The 13246-nt window shown below is 34.0% G+C and overlaps 1 protein-coding gene across 2 annotated transcripts in view; it reads left to right on the top strand.

Annotated features, from left to right (window-relative positions):
• The window catches only part of KLHL1 (kelch like family member 1), a gene marked incomplete at both ends in the record, with an annotated part of 325168 nt that overhangs the window by 295687 nt on the left and 16235 nt on the right, over positions 1-13246 (top strand). For both annotated transcript variants that reach the window (XM_080690084.1, XM_080690083.1), the window contains one exon: positions 10090-10302. In XM_080690084.1, coding sequence (XP_080546210.1) covers positions 10090-10302 — 213 coding nt within the window. The remainder of the gene's footprint in view (positions 1-10089; positions 10303-13246) is intronic.

Here is a 13246-nt window from a genome sequence, read left to right as displayed (position 1 = left end):
ATGGAACCCAGAAGCAATCTACCTCTGAGCTACACCCCCAACTCTATTTTTTAGTCTTTATTTTGAAGCAGTATCTCACTGAGTTGCAAAGGGCTTCACTAAGTAGTAGCTGAGGCTGTCCAAGAGCTCTAATCCTCTTGTCTCAGCCTCCCAAATGCTGGGATTACAAGCTTGCACCACCATACCTGGCTAATACCTCTTTTTTTCTTAAGTGTTACAGTATCTTTCATAAAATCTCTTAATTGGAAATTAGTATTAGAATTTTACATCTTATATTAAACATTAAAATAAAAATTATCTTATAGACATACTATTCATAGATAGCAAAATTTACAATAATAGAAAAAGTTTTCTCCTTGATTTGATTTCTATAATTCCTATAGAGGAAATCACAATCTTTTGTATCTTTTATTTTTCTAATAAATTACATGCATATTTATTTATTTATTTACTTATTTACTTATTTATTTTTGTGGTACTACGGATTGAACTCAGGAGCATTTTGCTTCCAAGCTATACCCCCAGCCCTTTTTATTTACTTATTTATTTATTTATTTTTTGAAACACGGTCTTGCTAGATTGATGAGAGTTTCTCTACTTGCCTAGGATGAACTCGAACCTCTGATTCTCCTGTCTCAGCATCCCAAGTACTAGGATTAAAAACGTGCACCACCAAACCTGGCTGGACATGTAGAGTCTAATATATATATATATATATATATATATATATATATATATGTAATAGCTTATCTATTTAGTGACTTTTGTCTTAACCAATTATGGGAATTAACTCCCCGTATTCCTTAGAAAATGGATCTAATTGACACAGCAAATTTGCTCAGCATAGATTTTTATTGTCTCATTGACTCTTCATTAACCATTTGCCACATTATTGTGTAATGAAAATGCACACATAAATAAATATATTGCTTATATTATTCTCAATTATTTTGATCATTGCCTTGCATTTTAACTTTGTAATTCTTTCTTAGAAATTTACTTTGAAGCTGGGCGTGGTGGCGCACGCTTGTAATCCCCGCGCTTGGGAGGCAGAGACAGGAGGATTGCGCAGGTTCGAAGCCAGTCGCGCTGACTTTGGAGACACTGTTTCCAAATAAAAATGTAAAAAAATAGGTCTGGGAGTGTAGCCTGGAGGTAGAAGGGCTTCCAGGAACCCCAGTACCACAAAAAAAAAAAAAAGAAATTTACTTTGAAATAATATATGTGTGTGTTTTATAAATATACTCAAATCTTAGTCAGAAATGAGCAGGATAAAATATTCAAGGGGAATCTTATATAACAAGTTTTCCTGTGTTGTTATAAGTGAATTCTTTGTCTAGCTTCTTCTAATGCCTCTTTTATATTTGCTAGGCATTCAAATGATTTCATTATTCAGGATGCATTTTGGTCACCTGTCTAAAGAAATTGTTTGACAATAGTTAAGATCCTTCATGCTAAATATTAAACAGTGAGATCAATACCATTTTCAGTTTATATTCTTGATATCATTTATATTTAACTAAGTAAATTTTCTTAAATTTTAATTTGATTATATAAAAATAGTTTGAATGGTTTTATTCATTAGTTTAAACAATTTTCTCCTATAAGTCAAAATAGTACACTCTTATTTATCCATCTTCCCAAATCCTGGGAGTGTGATAAAATTGCCTCAAATTCCTGTGGTTTGATGACTGTCTTTTAATGTCTAGGTGTTTTTCTGTGTTACTCAGACAGAAACATAATCATTAGAGGGTGACCTTTCACTTCAAACCCAGAACAGAAAATTGTTTCAGCATCACCTTCTGACAGTTTATATTATTTTCCTCACCTTTACTGATGGAATTGTTTCTTCTTGTTTTATTTTCACATAATGCTAATGTGTCATTCTAACCTAGCTGTTATTTCTCTAAATTTTACTTTTGAATTATTGCCCCAATTATGATTAATAAAAATAATGGATAGCCCTCTTAATTTTAGCTTATATATGATATAATTTTTTGGAAAGTATGAAACTTACTCAGGATTTACAGGTGATAAATTGTGTTTGAGTAGATTCAAGTGCAAAATTATATTGATCTAGCCGGGCGTGGTGGTGCACGCTTGTAATCCCCATGGTTGGGAGGCTGAGACAGGAGGATCGCATAGGTTCGAAGCCAGCCTCAGCTACTTAGTGAGGCTCTCAGCAACTTAGTGAGACCCTGTTTCCAAATAAAAATATAAAAAAGGTCTGGGAGTATAGACTGGAGGTAGAAAGCCTCTGGGTTCCACCCCCAGTACCACCAAAAAAAAAAAAAAAATTATATTGATCTAATAAAATTTTTGGTCAGTCTTACAGTAAGACAAATTAGGCTAAGTAGTAGATAAGTCATCTTAGACCATTATAGCCAAATAATTATGTGGTGAGTAAAGAAAGTACAAGTGTGTTTGTTGTTGTATGGCTGGAATCCCAGTGCTTGAGAGGCTGAGACAGGAAGATGACAGGTTCATAACCAACATCAGGAACATAGTGAGACCCTGTTAGAAAATAAAGAACAAAAAAGGGTTGAATGTTTAGCTTGAAGGTAAAATGTCTCTGGTTTCAACCTTTAGCACACACACACACACACACACACACACACACACACACACACACACTAAAATAAAGAAGAGAGAGAGAGAGAGAGAGAGAGAGAGAGAGAGAGAGAGAGAAGAAGAAGAAGAAGAAGAAGAAGAAGAAGAAGAAGAAGAAGAAGAAGAAGAAAAGAAAAGAAAAGAAAAGAAAAGAAAAGAAAAGAAAAGAAAAGAAAAGAAAAGAAAAGAAGAGGAGAGGAGAGGAGAGGAGAGGAGAGGAGAGGAGAGGAGAGAAAAAACTAGTCAATAGACATTTTGGTGTGGTGGTTGACCATTACGTCAGCCTTCCCAAACAATATATGCATTAGTGACACTTTTTTTTTTTTTTTTTTTTTGGTGATACTGGGTGTGGAACCCAGGGGCTTTTCTACCTCCGTAATACACTCACAGACCTATCTTATACATTGTTTGGAATCAGGGTCTCACTAAGTTGCTGAGATCCTAACTAAGTAGCTGAGGCTGGCTTCTATCCTATGTGATCCTCTTGTCTCAGCCTCCCAAGTGCTGGGATTACAAATGTGTACCACCCCTGGCTTTGTTTCTTTTTTGATCCCAGACTTAGCTTGGTTCTTTCAAAGTTTACATTATAGCTGAAATATCTTTCTTAATTTTTTTTCTAAATTTGCTTATAGGTCAGATACTGACAATAATTGTACACTAAACAACTTAAGAAGATTCTGATTGAAAAGTAAAAAAAAAAGTCTAAAGGGCTGGAAGTATAACTTAGAGGTAGAATGTCCCTAGACTTTCTACAAAAAAAGTAGAAGGAGAGAGAGAGAGAGAGAGAGAGAGAGAGAGAGAGAGAGAGAGAGAGAGAGAGAGAGAGAGGAGCAGACCCCAAGTAATACAACAAATTGGCCAAGGTAAACATATTGTAAAAAAGGTTTAAAAGGACAGCGACGTTGCTGAATTTCAATTTTATTAGTATCCTCTATGACTGTAAAGTAATTTATCATTGTCAGAGAAATGATAAAACTGCTAGAAATTCATCGTAATAACGTGCTAACATGTATTCTAGTAGTTCAAAGGTATCACTTGATAAATTGTGTTTCAGAATTGCAAAGTATGGGTAGAATGTCCCTAATTTCAACCTTTAGCACAAGAAAGAGAGGGAGGCATAGAGATAGATTAGATAGAGATATAGAGAGATTGAAGACAAAACTAGTGAATAGACAGTATGTAACAATTTTTACAATATATAAACAATTCCATTTGTTTCCTATTTGAGCATCATTTCCTTCAGACGCCTCTTTATGGAATACGTCTTTAATGAGTTAGACAGCACTTTTCTTATCCATCTTCATCCTCATTCCCTGCCTTACAACCAACTGATATCCCAACCATATTGAATCACTGATTCCTTGAACATGCTCACACCCATTTGCTTTTTGTATACTCATGTTTCTGCTTTCTATCTCTATTTTATTTTAACTGTGATTATCTACTTACTCCTCTTTGGAATACATTTGAATACTGATCACCTAAAAGCCTTACTTCTTCAAATGCATCAAATTCTCTTAGGAAGATTAATAACTAATAGGGCTTATTTTATTGCACTTGAGAACACTGTGTCATGAAGTATTAAACATATATTAAGATTTTCTCCACCTAAAATTTAAGATTACGTATAACATTTCTCACCACCCAAAGCCTAAATAGATTGTTTCTTGCCTTTCCTATGAGTCCATTTTAATCAATTCATTTTAAATTAATCATGCCTTCCGAGCATGATAGCACAAGCTTGTAATCCCATTACTTAGGAGGCTGAGACAGAAGGATCCCAAGTTCACAACCAGCCTCAGATACTTAATGAGGTCCTTTGGAACTTAGTGAAACCCTGTTTCAAGATAAAAAGTAAAAAATAGAGCTGGAGTGTAGCTCGGAGTTAGAAGGCCACTGGGTTCCATTTCCAATACTCCCCCAAAAATCCTTTTTTGTGTTTCTAAGCCACAGGAATTGCTTTTCACTGCCATATATCTAAGTCTTTCTTCAATAGACATTTAAAAGGTGTTTTTTCATTGACCACTATCCACAGCTGAATCTCCATTTTCTAAAACTGGAAATGGAGACTTCATTTATTTATTTATTTTATTTCACAAACATGTACTGATCATAATAATGTATCAAAAAATCAGATCTTTCCTCAAGGAGCTTACATAAGATTAAAGGGAAATAGAGATCAATAAAAAACAAACAAACAAGAAGCTTCAGGATTATATTAGGTGGAGAATAGAAATTCACAGGGAACCAGAGAGAGAGATTAAGACTGAGGAGACCTCTACCAAGTATTAGGTTGGTGAGTTTTACTACATGGGGAATGTGGCCAAATAACTTAAATTAATTTTGTATATTTACAACTGTCAGGTTCCTTGAGTAAATATGAGTGCATTCTAATAAATACTGGTAGTTGTGCTACATTTAGGTTTCTGCCCATAATCTTCTGAACTGAACCATTTGTATACAGTTTTTAGTGAATTTCAGCACATTTCATGATACTGCAACATACACCAACATTTCTCCGTAAGCAAGAACAAAAGCAGCTATACAGTCTCTTGCAAGTTTAGTGAAAGTCTGCTCGCTGGCCTGTAACAAGCACCTTGCATGAAAGGTTTACTGAAAGGCAGATGTAGGAGTATTATAATACGACATCTTCAAGCTTTATTTGGCAGATCAGATTAAAGAGTTTGCCATTGGTTGGGAAACAAAGGACCAAAGTTCTGGATCCAGAGAGTTGTTCTGCAAGTGTTAAACTACTGAGGTTGTGAGAATATAACACATTTTTTCTGAATAACAAACATAGTGAATAAAATTACATTTAATAGCACAAGCTAATTAGCAAGACCTTTGAATATTTAGAAAAAATATTGGAAAAACTCTTTATAATCATACCTGAAGTATGCATGAGTGATAAAGTATATAAAAGAGTAATAACGTTGCCTATAATACAGTTAATAATGTGAAATTTCAGGAAAGAAAACAATGTGGGTTCAAGGGAGACTCTAGTGGAGATACACTTGAATTCATTAATGAGAGACTAGTCCAAGCAGCCCTACATATCTTGTTAAAAAGTACCTAGGATAGATTGAGCATGACATCTCAGTACTCATACTGAAGCAGAAACATGTCTTCCAATACTTGTTTACTCCTCTTTTTTGTTTGTTTGTTTTTGAAGTACTGGGAATGGAAACGAGGGGCATTATACCTCTGAGCTACACCCCCAGCCCTCTACTTTATTTTGAAACAGGATCTCACTGAGTTGCAAGGGGCCTCACTGAGTAGCTGAGGCTGTCCTTGAACCACGATCTTCCTGTTTCAGCCTCCCAAATGATGGGATTACAAGCGTGCAACACCACGCTCGGCTTGTTTACTCCTTTTTATATAACACGATAGACTCCAATTTTTTTTAGCATCCTACCAGTTAGATATTGCTGTATTTATAAGATCTGACAAGTGTATGTGTGAGAAGTGAGCTGTACATCAAGGAGAAGTAAAGGAGGTGTCGCACTCCTTCACCCATCTTTCCTTCATCTTGGTGTTTAAACCAAGGTTGTGGTGCTTAGCACTCCACCTTAGCACACCAGGACAAAAAAGTTAGTAGACAACTACTCATCCAATCTGATGATTTCTGAAAAAATATTATTTTTTGTCCTCTTTTCTTACTTCAAAATGAAACCTCAACTCTATAGATTGGCATAAAACCCCTTCCATTTAGTCTAGATTTTTTCATCTGAGCAGCTACATCTCTCCATCCCTTCCTTCACTACCACCTCTCCCATGAGACTGATGCATCTGTCACTTTTTATATATCACCTACTGTGACCTTTCTGGCCCTGTCTTTACACATAAGCTTTTCCTGTGTATAATGCTTCCTTTCTTGTTCTTTATCTTACAACATTTTCCTCATCTTTCACCTCGAACTTGTAATGTCACCTTTCCTTCTTCGCTGTGAAACTGTCAGCTGTCACTTCCTAAGCTGTCAGTGCATCTACTTCCAGCGTCAGACTCCTCTCTGTCCCTCAGATTTTTACAAATTAATTTGTCATCTTAGTGAAAGAAAGGAATTGGTTTGGACTGTGAGCAAATAGATTGAGAGGGAAAAGCTGAGAGGAAGACCCAAGATTATTGCTCATGCTGGTTTGTGTGCATGTGGTAAATTTTATTCTACCTGCTCAGAGTTTATTATGCTGGGTGATTTGTATCATTTTAAGTATAAATAAAATAATGATTGTTACCATTATTTGTTATTCAATTTTGCATTTTAATTTTTTATTTAGTTATTTTTGTTTACAAGGAAGTGGATGCTAGATAATGTTGGTGATATCATATATTTATATAGTACCTAATTTAATATTTATTCAAATATTTACTCATATCTATGTATTTCAAAAATGAACCTATAACACAGTCCATAAATACCATTGTCAATTTACACACTAATGTCTCTCTATACAAATTCCAATATTCTATTTTTTTCAAAGCTTTTCTTGAGGTAAACCATGATGTACTCTTTTCTTTCAACTGATTCTCCATAATATTGATATTTTATACCGTCATTAAATTATAATAATTAAATTTTAATCTGTAGACATATACTATTAAGAACGTGAAAAGAGCAATATAAGAACTATAAGATATCCCATTTTTATTGAGATATCACATAAATTTCTAGTATTTTTAAACTTTATGGCACTGGATTTTATTAGGAGAATACATAATATATGTAATTATACTAAATAATCCAATGATGACTTAAACTGTAAACTTTGTGGAAACATTTTATTTCCATCTAAAATCCATGATAATATGTATGATATTAGCTAAAATATGTTAACAAGCTCAATATTTACCTCCTATAATGTAAGTACTATATTAAATTTATAATTACATGTTATTTCTTATATTTTGGGAAGATAAAATCATGTGGAATATTGATTAACTTCTTTATTCCTCCTATATAAGTAGATTTCTAATTGGACAAATTCAGTTTAATAAATAACATTCTAATTTTATTAAGTATTTTATTTTTATTTTTAGTTCACTGAGTGTTAATTGTGAATACATGCTAAGTGTAATTTTTCTTCTATTAAAATGATTACTTTTATCTTTTATTGTTTATATGGCATATGTGTTATATTGATTGATTTTTTGTATACTGAGTCATTCTTGTGATCCAAGTATAAATTCCTTTTGGCTGTGGTATATAAGTCTATAATGTGTTGAAAGGTTCAGTTTGTTGAAATTTTACCATCTGTATTCATTATGATTGTTGTCCACAAGTTTTCTTTTCTTGTCATTTCTTTGGCTTTGATTTTAAGGTAATGCTGGCATCATAAAGTATGTTTGGAAATGTTCCTTCTGCCATTTTGGAAGAGCTTAGAATTATTGGTGTTAATCATTCTCTAAGTGTTTATGAAAATTTACTAATGAAGTCATCTAGACCTTTGAATGCTCTTCTTAGAAGGGTGTGGTTCCTCTTTCAGTCTCCAAAGTCTAAACAGAATTGCATCTTAGTTTGATACTAGCTTAGACATAGGTCTCTTTAGACTTTGTCTTTCTTCATGATTTAGTCTTTTTTTTTTTTTTTTTTTTTGGTGGTACTGGGGTTCCTGGAAGCCTTTCTACCTCTGGACTACACTCACAACCTATTTTTATATTTTTATTTTGGAAACAGGGTCTCTTAAGCCAGTGGACGTGGCTTCAAACCTGCACAATCTTCCTGTCTCCACCTCCCAAGCGCGGGGATTACAAGCATGATTTAGTCTTGATAGGTCATATGGTATCCTTTCTTTCTGTACATATTTTGTATATGTTGTAAATATTATATATTATTTAAAATAATGGCATAAAGAAAATAAGTGTGGTTTATTATTGCATAAAGTTAATTTATTATCAGCTATCATCAATGTTAGATTTGATAACTAAAAGAGTATAACTTACTAATTTAATGTATGTTACTAATAGATACATCAGCTTGAAGGTAACACTTCCTTTAAAATAATAATGAAAGTAAGCTTTATATCATTTTTATATCCTAACAATTTTCTACAGACTGTACTAGGTGTCACATAGGAAGATACTTATTCAATAGGTAAATCCTAAGCAAAATAGGTAAATTCTAAGCAAAATAAATTTAGTTGCCCTCAAAACTATAGCACACTTTTTTTAGTTAGAACTTCAATCAAATAAAACATATAAAGTAGGTTCAGATATTACGATGTGCTTAGAATAATAAAAACTTCTGAGTGAATAATTGTTTTACTTTGAAAGCTAAATTTTTAGTACTTGTCTTTTAAAATGTTTCTATTGGTTAATTTCAATATATTGCAAGACTGAAAGCCCTAGACAACTTGTGAGTAATCAAGCAAAGAGTCATAACATTCATAAAGAAAACACTTGGGTAATCAGGCACATTTTATCCTAGCAGGGATTATGAGAAATATAAACAGCTTTGAAAACAATTTTCCAAGGTTTGAAATCAGTTTAAATATCATATCTTAGAATTATTAAAGGATATTAGAATATGAATTGTAAATCTAAGACCTGAATGGTTTTATATGCTAAGGAATACTTTTTCCCTATGGATTTAATTTTGAATTTGAAAAATGTGAAAGTAAGCCTATCAATATGTCAGGCATAGTACTATAGAAATAGAAAACGTTCACAATATCTAATCTTATTAAAACACGAACAAGTCATACCTTTTCTTTATTCTATAACTTCCTATTTTGTTCATGGGAAATATCTCCAAGTACCTACTTATGTAAACCAACATTCATTCTGAAACAACACCTCCTACCAAATGTCATGCCATCCTACATCTTTGTTCTAGCTAATCTGCTGTTCCTGAAAAATAAAAATGCCTACTCCTATAATTTTCATCCCTGACCCTCCATTGTAAGTTTCAGCAATATTAAATCAGGCCAACATCATTATATCCTGTTTTACTTTTAGAAATCTTGTCTTTAGCTATGTGGTAAAAGCACTAGGAAAGATGATTGTTACAATAGTATTTGTTAGAATTATATTTTTAGTTAGTGTTTTGAAATCTGAGGATGGAACACAACAAACACACATGATTTATATGCTTTCAAGTGATTATTTGATCAATAAGATAATCACTGATTTTCTTTTGATGGTCACTAGTCTATAATTTATTGTAACAGCTATTCCTCAATGCTTAAAACTAATATATTAGAACTAGCTATCTCTGCAAGAAGTAACTTTAATAATTCTCAGATTCTAGAAGCAAAAAAGCTAGAAAAATATATTTGCTTTTACATTTAGTATACCACATATTGGAATAGTAGGTATTAAATATATATCTAATCATTTACAGAGTATCTTTAATAAAAACCCCATGTGAAATAACATATGTATAACCCATTTGAGGCTCATACTGTGAAAAAACTTACAGTCTTTTTCTATATTTTCTGATCATGACAGTGACATTAAACTATGTTTTCCCAATTGTGTTTTTAGGTTGTATTCAGTTGGGGGGCGTGATGGAAGTTCCTGTTTGAGTTCCATGGAATACTATGATCCTCATACAAATAAGTGGAGCATGTGCGCCCCAATGTGTAAGAGAAGAGGCGGTGTTGGAGTGGCCACATGTGATGGTTTTCTTTATGCAGTAGGAGGGCATGATGCCCCTGCTTCAAACCACTGTGCCCGGCTCCTAGATTATGTGGAAAGGTAAGAACTCTAGGGCATCACTCAAATATATTAAAAAAGCAAATGACTCTGAAACCTAATCCTACTGATTGTAAATCTATATAGTTTCAGAACACTAAATTGGCTCCTGGAACCACATTATTTTTTCAGTCACCCTCTCAAACATTCTTCCATTTTCTCATTTTCGTGTTTTCTTTTTCTCACTGTTGCTTCCTTTACTTCCATTAACTTACGTTCATACACTATTTGTACTCTACATGAATGTTTGTTCATTTTTCTCATGTGTGTGATACTGGGGATGAAACCCAAGATGGAACTCTGAGCTATACCCCAGCCTTATTTTATTTTTATTTTTGAGACACGGTCTCACTGCTTGCTGAGGCTTTTCTTGAATTTGATCCTGCTATCTCATCTTCCTGTATCAGCCTCCTAAATACTAGGATTACAAGCATGCACCACTATACCCAGCTTGTTCATTCAATTTAAATATTGATTGTTTTTAAGTGTTTTATTCTTTCTGTCTTATTAATTCTACCACTCCTTTACACTCTCAAAGATATATTAGAAACTTCTTTGTGTTATAATGTATTCTTTCTTAAATAATAATGACCTGATAGAACTATATTTTTATAATCCTGGTGTATTGAAGAAATATCACTTTTTTATTAATTCTTTCTGTAAAAGACTGGTCCATAGAGGCTAGAATGAGAAGGTATCTTGGCTTTTGGTTTAGTCCAGCAATGCAGCACTTCCTGGCTTGGTTGTAATTGTATTCTATTTACAACTATTACATTCTATGTATATTCTAGGTATTAGTCCTCTGTCAGAGGAGTAGCTGGCAAAAATCTTTTCCCATTCTGTTGGTTCTTTGTTGAGGTGCTTGATAGCTGTGTTTTGTTTTGTTTTGTTTTGTTTTGTTTTGTTTTTGCTGTACAGAATGTCTTCAATGTAATGAAATCCCATGTGACTTTGGGGTCTTGTTGAGGAAGTCTTTATCCATGCCTATGTGTTGAAGCATTGAATCTATGCCCTCTTCAAAGAGGTGCAAGATCTCTGGTCTAATTTCCAGGTCTTTGATCCATCTAGAACTGATGCTTGTGCAGGATGAGAAAGTGGGGTCTATTTTCACTTTTCTGCATATGGTTAACCAGTTTTGCCATTACCATTTGTATAAGAGACTATTTTCTTTCCAACGTGTGCATTTGACCCCGTTATCAAAAATCAAATGGTGTAAGTGTACAGATTTGTTTCTGAGTCTTCTGTTCTTGTCCATTGGTCTGTGTCTGTTTTTTTGTTTTTGGTTTTGTTTTTGTTGTTGTTTTGTTTGTTTGTTTGGTTTGTGGTACTGGGATTGGAACCCAGGGGCATTCTATCTCCAAGCTACATTCTCAGCCCTATTTTTTTTTTTTTTTGTCTTTTTATTTCTTGAAACAGAGCCTCACTGAGTTGCGAAGGACCCCATTAAGTAGCTGAGGCTGTCCGCAAATCACAATTCTCTGGTCTCAGCCTCCCAAATACTGGGATTAAAGTGTGTGCCACCATGCCTGGCTATGTGTTTGTTTTTGTGCCAACACCATGCTGTTTTTTATTACTGTGGATTTGTAGTATAGTTTGATGTCAGGTATTGTGATGCCTCCTGCATGATTCTTATTGCTGAGAACTACTTTGTCACTTCTAGGTTTTTGTTGCTCCAAATGAATTTAAGGACTGATTTTTCTAGGTATCTGAAGAATAACCTTGGTAATTTAATAGGTATTGCACTGAGTTTGTAGGTCACTTTTGGAATATTGGCCAAATTTAATTATATTTATTCTACTTATCTAAGAGCATGGAAGATCTTTCCATATCCTAAGGTTATCTTTGATTTCTTTTTTCAATAATTTATATTTTTCCTTGTAGATGTCTTTTACCTCCTTAATTAGGTTTATTTCTAAGTATTTTTTGTGATATATCATGAGTAGAAGTGTTTTCTTGATTTTTTTCCAATGGATTTATTATTGGAATACAGGAAAGCTTCTGATTTTTTAAGATTGATTTTGTGAGAATCTTTAGTAAGACTTAGGGTGACATATCCCATTTCATAGGTATAAGTGTTAATCTATGAGGAAACAAGAATGTGGAACGCCAGTCAAAAGAGATACATGATTCTATGACTTTAAAACTCTTAGTGATGAGCTGGGCTTGGTGCCACATGCTTGTAATCCCAGTACTTGGGAGGCTGAGACAAGGTGATCCCTCAGGTTCGAAGCCAGACTCAGCAGCTTAGTGAGGCTGTCAGTAACTGAGACCCTGTTTCCAAATAAAATATGAAAAATAGTTCTGGAGGTGAAGCCCAGAGGTAGAAGGCCTCTGGATTCCATTCCCAGTACCACACACACACATACTCACACACACACACACACACACTCACATACACACACCTCTTAGTGGTGTAATTAATTGATGCTCTTTTTTTTCTCACGCTACTCATCGATGTTGCTCTCATTCTGGGAATCTGACAGACACAGAAGCTGTACTATTGAACACTGCTGTTCTTCATGTCAAAAGGAAAAATCAAGACAGTAGCAGACAGTAGGAAACTGTTCTGAAGAGTTTACCTAAAACTATAATAATTCTGTTTCATCATATTTCAATGAAAAGCCAGCCATATGGCCACAGAAAGCTTGATGAGTGTAGGTGGACCATATCTTAACTTCCACATGGGAGAAAAACAAAACAAGTTTTGTTGATAAAGCAGAATGTGGCAATTATTGTGTACTGCACGCATGAGCGTGCACACACACACACACACACACACACACACACACACACAGGAATGAGCCCTGAGTGCTCTACTGCTATACCTTCAGATTGTTTTCTCTCTCCCTCCCTCCCTCCTTCCCTCCCTCCCTCTTTCCCTTTCTCTTTCTTTCTTTCTTTCTTTCTTTCTTTCTTTCTTTCTTTCTTTCTTTCTTTCTTTCTTTCT

The sequence above is a fragment of the Muscardinus avellanarius genome (genome assembly GCF_963383645.1).
Source record: "Muscardinus avellanarius genome assembly, chromosome: 2".
Lineage (NCBI taxonomy): Eukaryota > Metazoa > Chordata > Mammalia > Rodentia > Gliridae > Muscardinus > Muscardinus avellanarius.
The sequence above is the reverse complement of the archived record's forward strand: the minus strand, read 5'-3'. Positions and strand labels throughout refer to the sequence as shown.